This window comes from Schistocerca piceifrons, chromosome 2 (assembly GCF_021461385.2).
Source record: "Schistocerca piceifrons isolate TAMUIC-IGC-003096 chromosome 2, iqSchPice1.1, whole genome shotgun sequence".
Taxonomy (NCBI): domain Eukaryota; kingdom Metazoa; phylum Arthropoda; class Insecta; order Orthoptera; family Acrididae; genus Schistocerca; species Schistocerca piceifrons.
The window spans coordinates 485,102,353-485,121,170 of NC_060139.1; the positions used below are offsets into that span (position 1 = coordinate 485,102,353).

Here is an 18,818-nt window from a genome sequence, read left to right on the forward strand (position 1 = left end):
AACACCAGAAACATTTACAAAATTTTCAAAGAAAACTTGACAGGATATCAGCCACCTAATCTGTGCTTTCACAGGCCCAATGTAACACCGGAAACCAATACAAAAAAGATTGTCAAATTTTAGTCAAGTACTCTTCTTCTCAGCTGCAAACCCAAGGTGGAAAAACTAGGATTTTGAAAAATAAAAAAAAATTAAAAAAGAAAAAAAAGGGGAGGATGGGGGGGGGGGGGGGGGTTACCAAAATCAGTGTCTGTTGAGAAAATTAAGGAAATAACTAGTTCTTTGAAAAATAACATGTCACCTGGGGACGATCGAATCAGAGCAAAAATATAGAAATTAAAGGAAGTAATCTCACACAAGCAACTCACAGAATTATATCAAACATCTGGAAACTGAACAAATACCTGCAGACTGGAAGTGTTTAGTAATTACTTTTTTCACAGAAAAGGAGATAAAACTGATCCAAATTACAGGGGAATTTCACTACATCACACTGTGTACAAAATTGGCAGGACGAACAAGCAGATTCCTTAATGGGGAGAGTCAGACAGAATTTTGCAAATGGCAATCTTGTATAGAAGATATATGAAACTTACAGACAGTTTTGCAAATAAGATGATGTAGAAATACTGTGGTAGCTTTTGCCAACTTCACAAATGCTTATGATTTAATAGATAGGCAGACATTAATCCATACTTTAAAGGAATTCAAAATCGACAGGAAAACAAGGGAAATTATCTAGCAGACATTATCAGATACTACATCTGAAATTAAATTCATGATACAAACTTCAGAAGCATTTTAAAACCACACCGATGTTTGTCAAGGAGATGTACTCTCCCTCTTGCTATTTCAGATAACTGTACAGAAAATTGAGAAGATAGTGGAAAATAAATTAAAGAGAGATTAAAAATGAGCAGAGAAACAATGTGATATGTCTAGCTTCCGCAGACAACTTCGTTATTCTAGCAAACAATAGAGGAGAAACCAAACTTGCTATGGAGACGCTTCATGAAATCTCATACAAAACTACCCTATAAATCTCCCACGAGGAAACTCCTTACATGGAAAGGAAGCTTGCAGATAATTTCCCATTTGTAACTTGGTGTGGGGAACTGTCGTAAGTTACACGCTTCAAAAATCTAGGAGAGATTATTCAACCTCCAGGACTGAAAACAATAGCCAGTTAAGAAAGAATCTCGGAATTACAAAAAGCATGTAAGCCCACTGAAGTTACTACAGTAGAAGAATCTCTCTCTCAGTGCAAAACTAAGGCATTACTCGAAGCACTCTACACTGCAGAAACCATGGTGATTCATGGTCAGACAAAAATAAGAGAAATTGAACAGAAAGAAAAATTCTCAGGAGGATATTCAGACCAGTTTTTTGTGAATGAATTTGGATAAAGAACCTGTTGAGAGAGATCTACTGACAAAAACAATAATGGGCAGCTTTAGAGAAATAAGGATAAAACTTTTAATGAACATGTCCACAGGATGAACAAGAACATGCTCAGAAGACAAATATTCGAGACAGCAAACACTAGCAAAAACAGGATAAAATGGATCATTAAAACAGAAATAGTTATTAAAAACTGGGAATCACATAATATAATGTAAGCAATTGAGAACAGTTTAGAAACATCATAAAAACCATACACTTAACCAAAAACACATGGAGGAAATATTTGAAAATAACAACACACACAATCTGTTGAACTCACAACTCAATTAATATTTGCTTGTTGCAACTATATGATTGTAAGTTATTGTGAAGGCCTCAGGCTGAAGCATCGTATAAACATTTCACTGTGCAAGTTGTCATTAAAAATTCCATTTGTTTTTACTAATGCAGAATATGAAAACATGGTACATATTTTTGCCATCTGAGATGACAGTGCTCCTTCTGCAGAAGAAGAATACCATTAGTACTTTCTAACTTATCAAATTCTGGGTCATTATTTGTTATCAGCTCGAAAGTGGTGTGCTTCACAGTAAGCAAGTTTGAACTGAACAAGAAGTTGAATGAAATGTGCAGAAATGTGAACATGTCATCAAAAATATTCACTATAGTCCAACAAAAAGTACATGTTACAAACATTATTGCTTATACCTATTTCACTTACAAAATGTGTAACTTTTGATCACTGAGGACAATGCTGCATGCCTTAATTTTGCAAGGTGTATACAACCCGGGAGATCCGGGAAAAACCCGGGAATTATTTCATATGGGAGAAAACCAGGAAAAACCCGGGAATTTTTTAGAATTCCAGATAATTTTTCATTGTTTTAGTTTTCTGTTAAATTTTTGTAATTTTGACTGATAAGAACCGATATGCTAACAAAGCATATTACTGTATCCTGCTACTGCAGAATAATACTTCAACAATAAAACATAAACGAGAGAAAAAAACGAAAACAACTTAAATTGCAAAGGAAATGCGCCATATACAGCAACGACCCACAGTGCTCATGCAAGCATCTGCCAACAGCAAAATGTGTCAAAGGCTTTAGGAAGACTATGCAATGTTTAATACAAACAAACTGCCTCCGATGAGTGTGAAGTCACAACTGTTTACATTAGATTAGTTTTAGCAGTTACGAGCGGGCTCAGGGTGCGCATGCGCATGCGCAGTTGAGTCACGTATGAGGAGTAAATTCTCCCGCTCCTGACTACGGGAATGTGGCTGTTGGCTGTGCAAGCAGCTAGATGCTACCGGGAAAAAGAGGGCGCCAAATTCATATTCTTGAGGAAAAAAAACTTGTTTTACAAAGCACCTAGCATCCAGCACACGTTGGTCTATCGATTGTTCATATGATTTTGAAACGCATCCCTGTTGGTTTTTGAACATTTTTGAACACATTTTAAGTTGATTTCTGAATGCGTGTATAGTGTACGTGATGTCTCTGTCAGGTGAATTCTCGTCGCATCTAGAAATAAACTTTCCACAGAGAAAGGGGACGGGGCTATATCAGCAGAGTGGAGTAAAGCCAAACGGATGAATGCCAATCGCTGTCTGATTATGTGGTTGATTGGGTTAGTGAATGATCACCGTTGTTATAGTTACTAGTGAAATCCATAGATTCAGACTACCAGAATGGAAATAAACGACTACCAGGAATAACAGGTGAGAAAGATTACGTATTATCTTCTCAGTATAACCAAGAAAATGAAATTTTGACAGAAAATTTTAGGCCACATCGCTACACTAGTAAGGACTAGTTTTACAGTCCCCGCTTAAGTTCTATTCTGGAAGTAATGCAGAAAACGTGTTGTACGAACATGTAACAATGCCTAACCGGAGAATAATCGCGGGATAACCTGTGATTATGGCAGGGTTGGTGAACAAATTTTGACAATGGCAGGAATAGCTACAGAATTGGTGACGACAAGATTGTTTGTTAGAACAAGGAAGGAGAAGAAACAGGGACATCACACAAATTATGGAAGAGTAAGACGATTCTAAATTTATAGAAAAATTTTGTAATACTACTTTTCGATCTCATGCTTGAGAAGCTGGTGTGTATGAATGAAATGTGAAACCATTTCCTAACATAAAGCTTTTTGCTTGTAGTAGGCCTTGTAGGCATTTGATATCGATACATCGTGTATTATATTCTGTCATGTTATAAAAATGACCATTTGTGCCAAAACAGTCTCGTTTATCTGGCGTGTGATACAAAATTGCTACAATATTAGAAAGGCCTATTTTGTTTTACCTAGCAGGCAGTGACAAAATTGACGTAATCAGATCGAGAAACCACACCAGTCTTGGGTATTATTTGTATTAACAGCTTTTTCAGTATTAGATAACGACTTTTCGATTTTTCATGTAGCAAAACGAACTTGGATGAGGTAATAGATTCTTTCGCAGAAAGGAAAGCATGCCATGTAAAGCTGTAGTAAGATTAGAGAGGAAAAAATGCTAAGAGCTAAGGATTGAAGAAATGTGTGCTTTCTTTCTTGTCTTTATTGGTTTTATGTATACTATATTTTATGTCACACAAAACAGCAAGTTATTAGCTGATAGGCAATAAAGAGTGCAAATTTTCTGAAGAGTTCTTGTTCTGCCTGATTACAAATAATCCCATTTGCTACAAGATGAACATATTTCAGAAAATTCGATCCGATAAGCAAATATCGTTAATCCGGGGCTGGTGTGCAGAGCAGTCTGAGTTATAGTGGGGAAGTGTGTAGTCTCCACGTGATCCTTGTTTAAATTTAGTGATTTTGCTGTTTTCCCTTCGTTTACTCTCACGTCAAATGAAAACAAAATGGATATCTGTGGCCAGGAGCCATCAAGTGAATTAAAATACATTCACATAATTACGGAAGGCTAAAATATGTTATTAGTTTCAGATTTTATTTCACTTCCATCTTTCTGACAGTCAAGCATTAATCGCCTTGCAGAACAACGAAGTTATTTTTGTCTGTTTGCTGACCGACTGGGAGTAGGAGAGGCACCACAGGATGTTTCAATTTCCACTGTCCTGAATATAGTTTGATGACATCCATTACAAAATATACACGTTTCAGTTCCACAGAGTGAAATACAGTGACGTGCGATAGAAGAATGCTGTGTGAAGAAGCGTGGCACTGCACTTTGGCACACTTGAGGCCAAATAACATGTATTACATTTCCTCGAACACATATGTTTTATGTTTCAGACTTTTCAGAAAGATGTGCGCTACAAGATGAACATATTTCAGAAAATTGGACCCGATAAGCAAATATCGTTGATCCGGGGCTGATGTGCAGAGCAGTCTGAGTTATAGTGGGGAAGTGTGTAGTCTCCACGTGATCCTTGTTTACATTTAGTGATTTTGCTGTTTTCCCTTCGTTTACACTCACGTCAAATGAAAACAAAATGGATATCTGTGGCCAGGAGCCATCAAGTGAATTAAAATACATTCACATAATTACGGAAGGCTAAAATATGTTATTAGTTTCAGATTTTATTTCACTTCCATCTTTCTGCCAGTCAAGCATTAATCGCCTTGCAGAACAATGAAGTTGTTTTTGTCTGTTTGCTAAAGAAATTTGACTTTTATTAACCTTTTCTGTAGAGGCAGACAATGTATTTGAAACGAAATGTTTAATTCCACAGTACTTGCTAGTTTCAACTGTTCATTGCATTTCAAGTGCACATTTTCATCTTCTAGCACGTATGGCATTTTGCCATAATAAAGAACCAAACATGATATAATACAGTACCAGTGCTCCAAGAAAATTTACATCCTGAAAACCGCACTGAAAAGCTTAATGTCAGGTCAAGGTCTACTTCATTGGGAATCTGGACATACGAATGTGCACTGTAAATATGCACATTAAATGTGCACATTTTAGTATGTTTCACGAAATTCCGATGTTTTTGGAATATCCTCTGATGTCTTGTTTCTTTTATGATACAACGTATGATCTTTCAGTGTTTTACACGTACTCCCCTTACGGGCTTCCTACGTCATGATAGCTGCGCAAACGCGGTGTCGCCTGTTATCTGTGCTCTCTGGCAACTGCTGATACGGTCCTATTTCTAACAGGTCGCGGGAAAATATTGCGAATGGAATTTTGAAAAGTGGTTACTTTCAAAGTAAATATCCTTTTACGGAAGTTGAACTATGTGCGAGAATGTAACATCAATTTCTTAAATCCCAGAGGGTTTGACTCTCATTTAAAAATCAACTCTTTGATGACGAGCCATTTAGAAGAATTTTGAACCCTGAAGATCCGACATTTATGTCATTATTAAACATTTTACTGGCACATTCGTGTGATATATGTTAAAGTGTAACACGCGCAAAAAATATCAACATTATATGCAAAAGCTTAGCTTCTCTTGCAGCTTACTAACCTTAGAGACCAATATTATATGTGAAAGCTTTGTTTTTCTTGTAGCAGCACTATATATTTATTTAAACTATCAACTTTCCATGTTTGTGTGTTTGTGCTACTTAACAGTGATGTTGCTGTTGGCTGACTACATCACGTGTCCTATGCTCTGAATATCCGCTGTCATTGGCTGGTGAGATCACATGACATGAGCTATGACTGGCTTACAAAAGCGCACCGCAATCTCGATTTCAATGATTCGGAAAGTTACATGCGGTGTTTGGTGGAATTCCAGTGTGTACTTTCGTAATACGAAAATACGCAGTGTACATGTTGCTGCACATCAAAGATATTTCCAAAAAACATCTTTTTTCCCTGAGTTTCATCTTTTAAAGTGCCGGGAAATTCTACATCCATGTATAAAACCATAACAATTCAAAAGATTGATGAGTTTTGCAGTTCCGAGAGAAAATATACTAGCACTTAACACGGGAAAAGTGTGTTTTCACCTGGGAGAAAGTGTATTTTTAACTGGGAAATCCGCGGAAAATCCAGGAATTTTTTTTTTCTTGCCTGCGTATACACCCTGTTTTGTGACAGGTTACTATACAGAATGGAATCAATGACCATAAATGGGCCCACTAACCATCCTCAAAGGAGCAACCCCACTATCTGGAATGCAATGGTGGTGGTCTGTAGCTGTACTGATCGTAGAAGATGTGTTACCTTCCAAACGATCTGTCACATTGTTGCTGTTGTTAATACGTTTTACCTTAACTGTTTTCTTGTATGGTCATCGTTCCAAAATTCTTTTGATGAGGTGGACCTGCGGTGCAGTGCCACCAACTCTTGCTGTGTGACTTCTCACTTGCAGGAGGTTGAGGGCTGGAAGAGAGCTTTGTCATATTCACTCTACAAAATGATGTAACTGATTTTCAATGAACTTTTCTGTATTGTGTTGCCCTTGTATAACAATTACAACATTGGGTGAACATATCTCCTATTAATCAGATCAACATCTTCTCTATATGGTGAGTAGCAATATATCCTTTCCATAGTATTATTTTTATTCCATTCTGGACTTCGCATTGTTCACATAAAAATGTTTTAGATAGATAGCATGTAGAGAACTTTCCACTGTGCGTGTACTGGTTTGATGAATGAATGCACAGAGTAAGAATGAGAGGTGTGAGCACAGAACGTCACCAAGGTGCGAGCACAGAATGTCACCAGAACAGAACAGAAGAGAATGGATGACATTTCTCTTAAGCTTTCTTCAACTGTTTTGGGGTGTTGTCATTGTAGGCAGCACCTCATTTTCTCTGCCTTCCAAAACACCACCAAGCAGCAATGCCAAAGCATAAGTGACCAATGCGCACACAGTGGAAAGTTCTGTACATGCTGACTACGTAAAACATTTTTATGCAAACAATGGAAAGTGTAGGATGGAATAATGGCAATATTGTGAAAAGATTATATTGCTATTCACCATATAGAGATGTTGAGTTAGAGACAGACACAACAAAAAGACTGCTAAACCTGTGAGTTTTCATCCAAAAGGCCTTATTCTTAGGTACACACACACACACACACACACACACACACACACACACACACACACACACCACTGTCTCTGGTCACCGAGACCAGCCTCAGTCGTGTAGATATGAGCTGTGCTTGTGGGAATGTAGGTGTAGGTGTGTTGGTTGGTTGGTTTAGAAGAAGGCCTCTTGACTGAAAACTTTCACAACACATTTAGTGGTCTTTTTGTTGTGGCTATCTACAACTCAACATCTCCTCTATTTGGTGAGCAGCAATCTATCCTTTTCATACTATTGTTTTTACACAAACATCTTTACATCTTTTATCTAATTGGAATGGTTTTCTGGATCAAAAAAACTTTTCATCCCCACCTGTCACCCAAACCACCCCAAATTGGAACAGCCATACCATAAACATCACTATACACAGTTCTCTCTAAATGGTATCAACCAAAACAAATGGCCACTACCAAACTGTGTCCCAGAGAAGAGTTGGCCACCTAGTGACAGAATAAGTCATTGAGCAAAAAATGCTTGATTTCTGTGGTTGCATCAAAATGCAAGCTGTCTAGATCCTTCCCTCAACTACATCTTTTCTGAATTTCATATATGGGAATTATTGGTAGAACACCCTTCAATCCCACAACCCACATGTTCTCCATCTCTCATAGCAACTGCCCCACACCCATCTCTTTCCCCTATTCCATAGCATTCCCATGAATTTAGGTTGGATTTAAAACTTGCTTTGCTACCTGTCAGATATTTTATATTAATAGGCAAATAATAAAAAAAAAATTGTTGCTGCATATTGAACTCCTTTCTGTGCCACTGACAAATGCAATTTGTCATAAATAATCCATTATAATTTGGGAACAATAGTGATATACATACCTACAACACTGGAAGAAAAATGAGATTTATTACTAATTTCTAAAGCTGTCAGTATCACAGAAGGGAGTTCAACAAGCAGCAACACAACTTATTTTGAAATTTTAATTGCACCTTTACTATATCTAAAATATTCTTGGGGGGGGGGGGGTGTCTCATCACTTGGGAAGAAAATATTGATTGCACAAAATCAGGCAGTAGCAATAATATGTTATCTTCATCCACGGTCATTTTGTTGGTAATATTTGTGTGTGTGTGTGTGTGTGTGTGTGTGTGTCTGAGTGAAGAAGGTGCAGTTAAAATGCCAAACTTTTTGAAGATTGCCTACAAAACGACTGTGGATGATGCCCACGTATTCTTCCTTCTGCTCGCATTTGTGCAATCAATATTTTGCTTCTAAGTTATGAATTACCCCCAGAGTATTATTCTGTAATACATTGTTGAGTGGAAATGTGCAAAATGTGTTAGAAGGTTGATTCAGTTGTCCCCAAGATGAGAAAATGTACAAAGAACAAAAGTAGTGGAATGTAGTTGTTTGAACAGCTTAGTAACATGTTTCTTTCAGTTGAAGTTAGTTTTTGTCAGTATGTGTGTGTGTAGTGCTCAGTTATACAATAAGTGGATATTTTTATTCCTTTATTTTTTGTTTTCAGACAAGTTAATAAATAATAATTTATTTTTGTACAATTTGTATTAGGTTTCACAGATGGGTGTCCGGCTGCTTCAGGGTTTAGATCAGATTCAGCACATTCCATTGGATTTAGGTTCTCCTATAGTACATGCTTCTTCTGCTGATCCTCATGTTGTAATTTTGAGTGAAGATGGTCAAGTGATATTGCTCACGTTACGTGAATCACGGAATCAAGGAAGGCTTAGTGTTACAAGACCTTCTGTCTCAATGGTGAGTTACTATTTTCACTTATAAGATTACCAAAATGTAAGTGTCCTTGCAGTTTGTATTAACATATATTGGCAACATAAGAAAGGACAAACTTTTTTCTTCTGGTCAGCAAATCTGATTGGTAACTACAAGCAGCCTGTTATTTTCTTTGAACTGTTTGCTAAGACCATAGCTTTTTGTATTGTGTGCTGGTATTTAGTTTTTAAAATCTTTCCTTAGGCAACTATCTCCTTTTGACTCTCATTGTCTGTAGTTTGCATGTCCACCACAATACTTCTACTTGGAAGTTTAATGACCTGTCAATTTTTGATTTCTAGAACCTTCAGGTGAACTTTAAATCATTTTTCAAAACTCCACTAAAGTTAACGTACATCTATTTCATCTGTCTTTATCAAAGATAGTGACATTTCATGTAGTAAACAAACTCTTGTGATAATACAGAGCAGTAAACTCACATAGACTTTGAAGAGTTGGCATTAATTTGTGCTAAATACTCCATACATTTCCAATTAAAATTTTACACAAGCGATTGTAGAAACTCATTGGTGACTGGCTGTAAAACATTACTCTATGAAAACACAAACAGGATTGACTTGAAACAGTTGATTGTTGACATGGAAATTTACATATTAACCCTAAACATGGACTGTCTGTGATATGGTGTGCAGCACCAGCTAAGTTAAGAATGCATACATAGGTTATGCAGAGAACTTATTTTAGTTAACAGTTGGCTACATAGCCATAAATAAGTGCCACAGGTTCTCTTTTATGTAACAGAAGTTTTGAATAATCAATGGCATTCCTGGAATGTAGTAAAGCCTGTCAAGATTTCTCTGGTAACTCAATCTTTCTCATTGAAATATTTCATTAAGTGACATATTCTAGTAAAATTATACATTTTTGGTGTCAGAAGAAAAACAAGATACAATACTATAATAATGGATTTTTGAAAGGATTGCATTCTAAAAAGAGGACAACTTTTTGACTGCATGGTTTCCAGAAAAGAGAAAATGATCTTTGGGAGGAAGAAATTGAAGGCTCTCAGATAAGGTGTGCCGATTAAAGAACAAATAATTACTATCAGGATGAATTTTCAAATGCCTCTGCCTTCACATATTATAAATTTTGAATATTTAAATACAGTGAACTTGTGTGAACTATTTATGATGTTATTAAAAGCGGCCTGTAAACAGTGCACTGAATGATAAGGTTTTAAAAAGTTATTTGGATAATAATTAGAATCTGCACAATGCATGTATTATTTATGGAACAGAGAGCGGAAAAGAAAAATGTAGTAATTATATCAGGAGTGGAGGCATTCCACTTTGGTACATTTCGTGCTGTTACCCAAATTTTTCATATAAAGTGGTTGTGGGTATAACCACTTCTGCATAGGGTTGGGTCATGACAATGTGGAGAGATCATGGAAATAGGCTGTTTGTACCCCAGACAGACATCATCAAAATTTAAAACATTTCATTAGCACTCATTCGACTGTACTAGTTGCATATCAGTGGAGGCAGCAGCCACATATCCTCACAGCATGTGGCAAGGACGGCTCTTGGCGGCACTGAGCGGATGGTTACTACACTGTGTTGTTGGTGCCCAGGAATGTTGACTCCAGTGGAACTTGCCCAGGAAGTGACAGGATGTGATGCCAACACCAGCACAGGGGGCTGTAGTGCCTGAGTCTCATTCTGGAGCCCTTCAGGGCAGGAGTCTGGGCACTGCTGGAATTGGCCAGGCAGCAGTCTGCTGGTGGACAACTACCGAGCCCAAGGAGGATGACTTGGCACTACTCATGTATCTGTGATTGGAACAGGGTAGGGCTGCTAGGGACAATTGGAGGGGGGTCAGAAAAGGAGAAAGTGGAGAGAAGTAGTGGGTACACTGGTGGAGTAGAAGGCTGTGTTGTGCTGGAGTGAGAGCAGGGACGGTGGCAGGCAAGTAGAGGACAGAGACTAGCGAAGGTTGAGGCCAGAGGAGGTTACAGAAACATATGTTATATTGCAGGGAGAGTTCCCACCTGTGCAGTTCAGAAATGCTTGTGTTGATAGGAAGGAATCCATATGGCGCAGACTGTGAAGCAGCCATTGAAATGAAGCATGTTGTGTTGGGCAGTATGTTCAGCAACTGGGTGGCTGAGCTGCCTCTTGTCACAATTTGTCCATAGCCATTCATGTGGTCAGACAACCTGTTGGTCATCATGCCCACGCAGAAAGCAACCTAGTAGTTGCAGCTTAATTTTTAGATCCCATGACTGCTTTCAGAGATAGCCGCATCTCTGTTGGGGTAGCAGATGCCTGTGACTGGACTGGAGTAGGTGGCTGTGGAGGATGTATAAGACAGATATTGCATCTAAGTCTATTGCAGGGACATGAGCTGTGAGGCAAAGGGATGTTGATGGCATGGAATAGGGATGAACAAGGATACTGCGTAGGTTTTGTGGGGGGAGGGGGGGGGGGGCAGAATGCCACTGTGGGAGGGGTGAGAAAGGTGGTGGGTAGGATATTCCTTACTTCAGGACACAATGAGAGGTAGATGAAAGACAGGCAGAGAATGTGATTCGGTTGCTCCAGTCCTGGATGGTACTGCGACATGGGGGGAGGAAGGGGGGGGGGGGGGGGGGAGCTCCTTTGCAGCTGGACAGTTGGTACCTGGGAAGTGGTAGTTGACTGGAGATTCAAGGCATGGGAGATCTGTTTCTGTACAAGGTTGGGTGGGTAATTTCAGTCTGTGAAGGCCTCAGTGAGACCTTTTGTATATTTGGAGAGGAACTTCTGGACTGCTGATGCCTCTGTTGAAACTAATGATATAATCATTTACAGCCCACTTGTTGTACTGATGTGATGTTTCCAGCCATGCTTGGAATAACAAATCTACGGCCTGGGATGTAGAAACTTCTTGTCTCATCCTGCAAGAGCTCTCTTTTACTCCTGTGTTGCATTGTTGTGGTGCTTCGCCTAGTCCGCCCCGTGTGTTTAAACAGCCCCAATGCAGCAACTGCCATGTCGGCCCATTAGTCTCCTCCTTCCACTGCTGTGTCTGCCTTCCTTTGCTGTGGCTGACTGCTAGTTTCTGTGGTAATGCTCGAAAAAGAGGGATGGCACTACATTACTTACCCTCTCCTACATTTATACACTGTAGAGCCAAAGAAACTGGTATACCTGCCTAATATCTGTACACCCCCCGCAAGCATGCAGAAGTGCCCCATCATGACGGCTTGGACTCTACTAAAGTCTCAAGTAGTGCAGGAGGGAATTGACACCATAAATCCTGCAGGGCTGTCCATAAATCTTTGAGAGTACTAGGGGGTGGAGATATCTTCTAAAAAGCACATTGCAAGGCATCCCAGATATGCTCAGTATTGTTTGTGTCTGGTGACAAGAGGTAGTGTTTAAACTCAGAAGTGTGTTCCTGGAGCCACTCTGTAGCTATTCTGGACATGTGGAGTGTCGCATGTCCTGCTGGAATTGCCCAGGTCTGTTGGAATGCACAGTGGACATGAATGGATGCAAGGGATCAGACAGGATACTTTCGTACATGTCACGTATATAAGAGGGGTTCCATATCACTCCAACTGCATGTGTCCCACACCATTACAGAGCATCCACCGGCTTGAACACTCCCTGCTGACATGAATGGTCCATGGATTCACGAGGTTATCCATCTGCATGATAAAATTTGAAATGAGACCCATCTGACCTGGCAGAATGTTTCCAGTCATCAATAGTCCAATGTTGGTGTTGACAGGCCCAGGCAAGGCGTAAGGCTTTGTGTTGTGCAGTCATCAAGGGTACATGAGTGGACCATCGGCTCCAAAAACACTTATTGAAGGTGTTTAGTTGAACGGGTTGTACGCTTACACTTGTTGGTGGACCAGCATTAAAATCCGCAGCAATTTGTGGAAGGGTAGCACCCCTGTCACGTTGAACAATTCTCTTCATCCGTCATTGGCCCCGTTCTTGCAGGGTCATTTTCCAGCCGTAGCGATGTCAGAGATTTGATTTGCCGAATTCCTGATAATTCACGGTACACTCGTGAAATGGTTGTATGGGAAATCTCCAGTTCATCGCTACCTCAGAGATGCTGTTTCCCATCGTTCATTCACTGGCTGTAACACCGTGTTTAAACTATCTTAAATCTTGATAACCTGCCATTGTAGCAGCAGTAATCGATGTAACAACTGTGCCAGATACTTGTTGTCTTATATAGGCATTGCCGACCACAGTGCCGTATTCTGCCTGTTTATTTCTCTCTTGCTCTCTTGGACATTGTTCCATATGAAATGTATTACAACACAACTTACAACTGCAATTGCCTTCTTGCTCTTAGTTATGCCACCATTGCATCTCTCTCCTTGCATTACCAAGAGCCCCAAGCTGTGCCCAATAGTGCTTTGTGACATCGTAAATACTGGAGAACACATTCCTTAATACTACTCATGTTATTACACTCACACACAGTCCAGTATTCACTCTCACCATTTCGTTTCCTGTCACTCGTACACAATTGGTGATCTAGTTAACTTGGAACTGTACTACCGTCAGTTGCTTGATCATGCAGTGCTCCACCTTACATAGATGAAGGTTGCAGAAAATGGAGTCAAGAGCTACTAGGATGCCATATATTGTGACACTGAAGGTCACTATCATATGATTGTTTCTCCTGATACTGCTTAATGCTGCACATGCTGTAGCATCTGTTGTGCCACAATACGCCCTTTATGGATTGTCATGAGTTGGTTCAGGGAGATGATTAGGTCAGGTCTCAAGGCATTATTGAGATAGGTCAGATTTTGTGTTGGGAACATTCCCACCGGATTCTCTGGACAGTACAGCTTTGGCTGTGCTCCGTTCAATATGGAGATCCATGTAATAGTGACCAACAGGTGGAATGTTGGTCTCATTATATCACGAGCAGTCCCGTTACTTAATAACCCACTAATATGCAGTTCCAGTCTCATGACCGCTGTGAGTCTATCATGCTCATACAACACTAAAGTGTCACACAGGGAATAGATCTGGTGTACCCTTCCTTGCTGGAAGTAAGGTTGAGGCTCCCATGGACAATCCTTGCTGTCTGTTTTGCCTAGTCACTGCTGAACTTCATGTCCATGCCAGTCTGGATCACTTGGCTTGGGCAGATTGTAATCCTTTCCCTCTTAGAGGGCTGAAGTTCTTGCACTGCCATTACTGTATGCTTATCCCCATCCTCCAATATCAGCAAGATTTCTCCTGTCCTGAACTGTACAAGCTTTCCCAAGGTCCTCCTCCTTAATAGATAAGCAAAAATAATGGGACACCTGAACTGTGCATGTCCACTGCCAACCAGAAATCAAACCAGTACGTATAGTCATGCTTGGTCCTTTCTGACTTCCGCTGTTGCTCCATGGTAGCACAAGGGTAATTTTTGCTTGCACAGTTCTGCAATGAGTTCCAACTTGGTTGGCAACTCCTTCTACACCCCAACCAGGTACTGCTTTGGTGCAAAAGACTCAGAACTAAGCTGTCCTTGTACGACATGATGAATGTGTTCCTGAAAATTTCTGATTACCACCCTCATGTCCCAGATACTGTTGGCCAACAGCTGTAGCAGTCTTGTGGTCGTTATTCTCGATTCCAATGCATCCATTCGAGTCTGTGTAGTTCCTAGATCATGATTCACAATTTCGACTGATGACTTTGGATATTCTATCACCGTAGGCATTATTTTCCATAATGCACGTATATTGTTCAGCATCTTCTGCTCCAAATTTGTCAAATGCGTGATATGCCACTCGGCAACTGGCATTTTCCCCTTTGCCATTTATTTCAATCTTTGCATGGTGTCAGTTATCTCTGTGATGTCACTTTTATTTGTAGTTCCAAACACTGTTTTGGGTATCCTTCTCCCACTGTCCAAACTAACTCTCCTGTGTTGCTGCAAGGTGCATGGCACCATGCCTGTTGCTTGTCACATCTGTTCCCATAGTTGCTTGTAAGATTTGTGCAACCCATCATATTCCACCCATACTCCTTTGTTTCACACCAAAATACTGCAGACACATCCTCTAATCTCCTCACCTCATTTCTCATCTCCTATATGCATTGAAAACTATTTACAGCATCGAGTGACTGGTGAGAACCACATCCTCTTGTGTGGTAAGCAGCACACTGTTATCTAGACTCTGATCTTGCAGTGCCTCCGCTCCATCTTTGGTGAAGAGGTGGAACACTGCCGCGACTAGGATCTCCTTTGCCCTCATTCCTATTGCACACCAATCTGAGAACAGGGAGCCAGTTGCTCTCCCTCCCCCTTTCTATGGGTCTGCTGATTCCCAGTGCACTCCTTGGACCTATATAAATTATACAGCCTTGACAAAATTATAGCAACCACGGCACACAACAATATATTCTGCACACTCTCTTCGTTACAGCTTACTGTCTCCAAAAATCACACCATCTGTGCCTTAATATTACCTAACCCCGCAACAAATACTAAAATGTACCATGAAATATCCACATTATGCCTCATGTCCTTGGCGTTAACCTTTATTGTATTGCCTGCATAGATCACATGACAACTTTGCACTCACCCTCTTTATCACATCCTTTGCCCTTTATCTCTGCCTTGGCTGTTGATCTGAGGGGCCATGGATCTGGAGCACCTTGAAATGGTCGTCGTTCACCAACATGAACCATGTTCAAGTTGGCAGCTGAAGCTTAACATTGACTGATGATGTCCCCATCACATGGTATGGTCCCAGGTACCTAGCGACAAACTTTGTTGTTTTACCTTGATGATTATAAGCAGTTGACAACACTACTGATTGTCCTACTGTGTACTCTGGTAATTTCACTGTGCACCTTACCGCAACCTCTTGCTGTTCCATGGCTTTGGTATTCGCTCTCTGCATACGCTTCCATACTTTCCTTAGTGTCTTTGTGTAATTACCAACTGGTTCCCCCTCCTTAACAATATTTGGTCTGATTGTTCCAACATTGTGGGCATCTTTCTTGCATACACTACCACATAAGAGGACAGCCCAGTACCACTCTGAGCCTTTGAATAGTAAGCTGCCATGACAAATGGTAGGTACATGTCCCAGTCATCATGATGAGAGTGTACATTGTAACTAACCACCTTACCAGTAGTACAATGCACACATTCAATTCTGCCATTAGTTTGTGGGTGCAGCAGACTAGTTCTTAATTTATAAATCCATAGCAAATGACAAAACTGTTTCATCAAGTACGACATGACATTAGTCATTTGATCTGTGATTATTGTATCAAATATACCAAGCTTCAGAAACCCATTATTAACCATTGCTTGTGTCACTGTAGTTGACTATTGTTTCAGGTTGGTGATTTCCACATACCGTCTACATCTACATCCACATGATCACTCTGCTTTTCACAATAAAGTGCTTGGCAGAGGGTTCAGTGAACCACCTTCAAGTTGTCTCTCTAACGTTCCACTCTCGAACGGCACGCAGGAAATATGAGCACTTAAATTTTTCTGTGCGAGCCCTGATTTCTTTTATTTTATTGTGATGATCACTTCTCCCTATGTAGGTGGGTGCCAACAGAATGTTTTCGCAATCGGAGGAGAAAACTGGTGATTGAAATTTCATGAGAAGATCCCTTTGCAACGAAACACACCTTTGCTTTAATGATTGCCACTCCATTTCACGTATCACGTCTGTGGCACTATGTCCCCTGTTTCACGATAGTACAAAACGAGCTGCCCTTCTTTGAACTTTTCCGATGTCATCCATCAGTCCCACCTAATGCGGATCCCACACTGCACAGTAATATTCCAGAATAGGGCAGACAACTGTGGTGTAAGCAGTCTCTTTAGTAGACATGTTGCACCTTCTGAGTGTTCTGCCAATGAATCGCAGTCTTCGGTTTGCTGTACCCACGTTATCTATGTGGTCGTTCCAATTTAGTTTGTTTGTAATTGTAATCCCTAAGTATTTAGTTGAATTTACAGCCCTTAGTACTCATGTGAAAAACTTCACACTTTTCTTTATTCAGGGTCAATTGCTACTTTTCGCACCATACAGATATCTTATCTAAATCATTTTGCAATTCGTTTTGGTCATCTGATGACTTTACAAGATGGTAAATGATTGCACCATCTGCATACAATCTAATACGGCTACTAATATTGTTTCCTATATCGTTAATATAGATCAGGAACAATAGAGGGCCTATAACACTTCCTTGGGGAATGCCGGATATTACTTCTGTTTTACTCAATGACTTTCCGTCTATTACTACAAACTGTGACCTTTCTGACAGGAAATCACAAATCCAGTTGCACAACTGAGGCGATATTCCATAGGCATGCAGTTTGGTTAGAAGACACTTGTGAGGAACGGTGTCCAAAGCCTTCTGGAAATCTAAAAATATGGAATCAGTTTGACATCGCCTGTTGATAGCACTCATTACTTCATGAGTATAAAGAGCTAGTTGTGTTTTGCAAGAACGATATTTTCTGAATCCGTGCTGACTATTTGCTATAAATCGGTTTCTTCGAGGTACTTCATAATGTTCTAATACAATACATATTCCAAAACCCTACTGCAAATCAACGTTTGTGATATGGGCCTGTAATTCAACAAATTACGCCTACTTCCCTTTTTTGGATATTGGTGTGACTTGATCAATTTTCCCGTCTTTAGGTATGGATCTTTCTGTGAGCAAGTGGTTGTATATAATTGTTAAATATGGAGCTATTGTATCAGCATACTTTGAGAGAAACCTGACTGGTATACAATCTGGACCAGAAACCTTGCCTTTAAAAAGTGATTTAAGCTGCTTTGCGACACCAAGGATATGTGCTTCTGTGTTTCTCATCTTGGCAGTTGTTCTTGATTAGAATTCAGGAATATTTACTTCATCTTCTTTGGTGAAGGAGTTTCAGAAAACTGTGTTTAATAACTCTGCTTTTGTGGCACTATTATCAGTGACTTCACCGTCGTTATGGCGCAGGGAAGGTATTGATAGTGTTTGCCACTGGTGTGCTTTATGTAGGACCAAAATCTCTTTGGGTTTTCTGCCAGATTTCGAGACAGAATTTCGTTATGGAATTTATTAAAAGCTCTCCCATTGAAGTACGAGCTATATTTCGAACGTCTGTAAAACTTTGCTAGTCTTGGGGATTTTGCGTTCTTTTAAATTTGGCATGCTTTTTTCGCTGCTTCTGTAACAGCAATCTGGCCCGTTTTGTGTACCATGGGGGATCAGTACCATCGCTTATTAATTTATGTGGTGTACATCTCTCAGTTGCTGTCGATACTGTCTCTCTGAAATCATTCCACAACTTTTCTACTCTTACATGATCAGATCGGAAGGAGTGAAGACTGTCTCTTAAAACAGCATTAAGAGCATTTTTATGAGCTTTTTTAAATAGATATCAGCCTAGCAGCAACTGCCTTGTTGTCGCTAATCCCTGTATTTGTCATGATACTCACTCTTTGTCCAGGATTATTTGTTGCTAAGAGGTCAAGTATGCTTTCACAACCATTTACACTTCAAGTGGGCTCATGAACTAATTCTTCAAAATAATTTTCTGAGAAAGCATTCAGTACAATTTTGGATAATGTTTTATGCCTGCTGCCTGCTTTAAATGTATTATTTTTACAGCATATCGTGGGTAGATTGAA

The 18,818-nt window shown here is 39.8% G+C and overlaps 1 protein-coding gene across 6 annotated transcripts in view; it reads left to right on the top strand.

Moving 5' to 3' along the window:
- The window catches only part of LOC124777949 (cleavage and polyadenylation specificity factor subunit 1), a 299,452-nt gene that overhangs the window by 110,480 nt on the left and 170,154 nt on the right, over positions 1-18,818 (top strand). For all 6 annotated transcript variants that reach the window (XM_047253499.1, XM_047253500.1, XM_047253504.1 and 3 more), the window contains one exon: positions 8,957-9,160. In XM_047253499.1, the coding sequence (XP_047109455.1) occupies positions 8,957-9,160 (204 nt within the window). The remainder of the gene's footprint in view (positions 1-8,956; positions 9,161-18,818) is intronic.